Raw genomic sequence first — 2,850 nt, 5'->3', positions numbered from 1 at the left:
AACAAACCACATGGAACTGCATTCCAGTTAGCCGACAGGCCATGGTATTGTTGCCGCAAACCTAGCTCTACAACACTGCTACAATGTAAACGATGAGGAAAAGAGAGCTGTACTCTAACATCATCCAAATAAACAATRATTTTAACACGTGCATTATTGCGCAGAAAACACACTACTTCTGCAAGTGATTAAACATGCACAAAAAAGTAAAAAAGATAATTAATWGTAAAAGTTACKGAGTTAACTTTCTAAAGCTGCRAGTAGCCGCCATCTTGAAATCGAAACTGGGGGCAGTTTCATTTTCTTCCACTATATGAATGGAATATTACCACTGGAGGGGGCGTTCCAGTTTAAATCTACCAATGGGAACATTTAAATTACCACTTCCCAGGACTACTGGAACGCAGCATTATATGTTTAAATAAAGACGCCGACAGTGTTGGACCCGTTGTCCAGATTCATTATTTCAGCTCCAAGTTACATTTCAAAATAAGAGCAACAACAGTAAGAAGTGTTTTTTTTTTTGAGACATTTGGAAATAGGGAGAACTAAATGCTTGTTTTTAACCATACATTGCAGTTTCAAAAATATGTTTTGGTTGTTAAAATTAATGTGAAAGTAGTTAAAGTCAAAAGTGAAAGAAAAACGGAAGAGAAGAGCCAAACTTTTCGAAAAACAGAGCAAATACAACTAGCCAAACAGTGTTTATGCTTGAGAAACGCCTACTTTGAGTCTGAACAGCAAATGTTAGCACACATCTGTCAACAGAAACATTAAATCAACTCTAAAANGTTATAATGTAAATACAATAAAAATTAAACTAAGATTTAGAATAATTATCATTTTGATCCATACATTGGTAATGTCTGACTGGGCCTCGTGTCACTTTATGTTCAACAAATTGGGCCCTGAGGTCAAAAAGGTCAAGAACYCCTGGTTTATWTGATTAKGATGGTATATGTTTAAAAAAAAAGKTTGACCTTTTCGATAAAATGACCCTGGAAGACGACATYTTGGCTCGTTCTGTGCATCAAAGCCAAAGGAAAGATGTTTGCTAGTCTCTGTGTCTCGTGGAGGACGGCGTTGGTAAAAGGCAGGTTCTGTCTGTCCTGGACCTGAACCTGACGACCTCCCAGAACTCTGCTCAGCTCCTCTTGGACCTTGGCTGGAAGATCACAGAATATAAAGTGTTTATGACAATGATTCTCTCTGCAGAGTCTCATATGATAAAACAAGATGCATTATCATATATGTTTATAAACTACCTGAATTCTCACCTTGTATTTTTGGATACTTGATCATAAAGAGAAGAGCCCACTGGAGTGTGCTTGATGTTGTGTCAGTACCGGCAGCAAACAGGTTCATGATGGTCAGCAGCAGGTTTGTGTTGTTGTAGTGACTGTTGGAGATCTCAGACTCCTGTAAGTGAAGCTCAGATGTTAGATAATAGAAACTGGAATGTTCTTTATACTCTACCTCTTTAAACGATAAGCTTGATATTTGAATTTCCTCTCAGTTATAAAATCTCAGACAGGTAACAAGGTGTCTCACCTTTAGCTGCTGCTGTCGGACCATGAAGACATCTGCTACACTTCTGCACATCTGAGGATTCAGGGTCTCTCTTAAACGATTCAGAAGCATTAAATGATGTTGTTTGTTTTCTTTAAATATATCTCTCAGTTTCTTCCTGTCAGAAARCAGCAGTTTGCCGATGCTTGGGAACAAGTTGTACACCTGTTGATGGACACAAATCAGCACATTCAAAATATCTCAACTCTGCCACTTTTCAAATAAAAGTTTTTGTTTTTTGTGTTTAGTCTGCTGAATGTTTACAAAGTTTTATTGTTTAAAGAGTAAAACATTACCCACACTGCAGGGGAGCCTAAAAGATTGAGGCCTCTGGATGTTCGGGTTACAATTGTTTGAAATTCTGGATCGTTGTATTCAAATCTGCTGCCATAAACCATGGAGCAGATTATATTGGAAACAGCATAGTTTGTTAGCTGGGTTATTTCAAAAGCTTCACCTGCAAAAAAAAAAAACAGAAAAAATATCAAAACTCCAGTGGCGTCACTAGGCCTATTTTAGAGGGGCTGGAGCCCCCTTAAAATGTTTTTAAAAAACTAAATTATTTTGGTGTAAAATTATTTTTTACAAAAATTCAATATGATGTGGTCATAATAAATAACTTTAATATTTCATTATTAACTAAAATATATGATCATAAATCTGTCAGTTTCCCTTTAATTTATAGTGTAAGGTAGAGATCCTCTTTGGTGCATCGTTATCCAGTCCACGTTTTTCCTGCAACCTTAATTGCAACATGCAAGCAAGTTTACACACAGAGCCAGCTAAGTGCAGCATGAAGGCTCAGTAATAGATAAACAATAGACTAATAATAATTACTTCACCATCCCTGTTGACCTGTAGGAGTCAGGGCAGAGGAGCACAGAGAGTGAGAGAGGAGAGACCTCTTCYGGAAAGGTGAGTCTAAGCAAAGGTCACCAATGCTGAGGAGCAAGGACCAAATGAGTAGAGGCACGGTATAAAAGTAGTGTCTGTATTCACAGATCCATCTAAAATAGTTTTAATGTTCAGTTTTGGGGTATTTTTGAATTGACGTTAAAATATTATTTGGCCTTGAAGGTGTAGTGTCTAACTAAGAGTGGGGGGGGTTTGTCTCAGGAATGCACGGATGTGAGGCCCCTTGAGCCTCCAGCTTCAGAGCTCGGCACATATCACCATATTAGGAAAGAAGAACGCTTGAGGTATACCGTGACAAGATTTACAGTATGTACATCTGTGGAAAATGTATAAAGAGCCCTGTACGCCCCCGCCCTTGGCCTTCGT

General features: G+C 38.2%; 1 protein-coding gene across 1 annotated transcript in view; it reads right to left on the bottom strand.

Moving 5' to 3' along the window:
• Nucleotides 1–881: 881 nt before the first annotated feature.
• Nucleotides 882–2,850, bottom strand: part of LOC106534479 (cytochrome P450 2K1) — a 6,751-nt gene continuing 4,782 nt past the window's right edge. The window contains exons 4-7 of the mRNA XM_014031134.1: nucleotides 1,866–2,026; nucleotides 1,552–1,734; nucleotides 1,278–1,419; nucleotides 882–1,165 (exon numbers count right to left, since the gene is read on the bottom strand). Coding sequence (XP_013886588.1) covers nucleotides 963–1,165; nucleotides 1,278–1,419; nucleotides 1,552–1,734; nucleotides 1,866–2,026 — 689 coding nt within the window. The 3' untranslated portion in view covers nucleotides 882–962. The remainder of the gene's footprint in view (nucleotides 1,166–1,277; nucleotides 1,420–1,551; nucleotides 1,735–1,865; nucleotides 2,027–2,850) is intronic.

The sequence above is a fragment of the Austrofundulus limnaeus genome, unplaced genomic scaffold, assembly GCF_001266775.1.
Source record: "Austrofundulus limnaeus strain Quisiro unplaced genomic scaffold, Austrofundulus_limnaeus-1.0 Scaffold1185, whole genome shotgun sequence".
NCBI lineage: Eukaryota > Metazoa > Chordata > Actinopteri > Cyprinodontiformes > Rivulidae > Austrofundulus > Austrofundulus limnaeus.
Note: the sequence above shows the minus strand (reverse complement) of the source record. Positions and strands in the feature narration are given on the sequence as shown.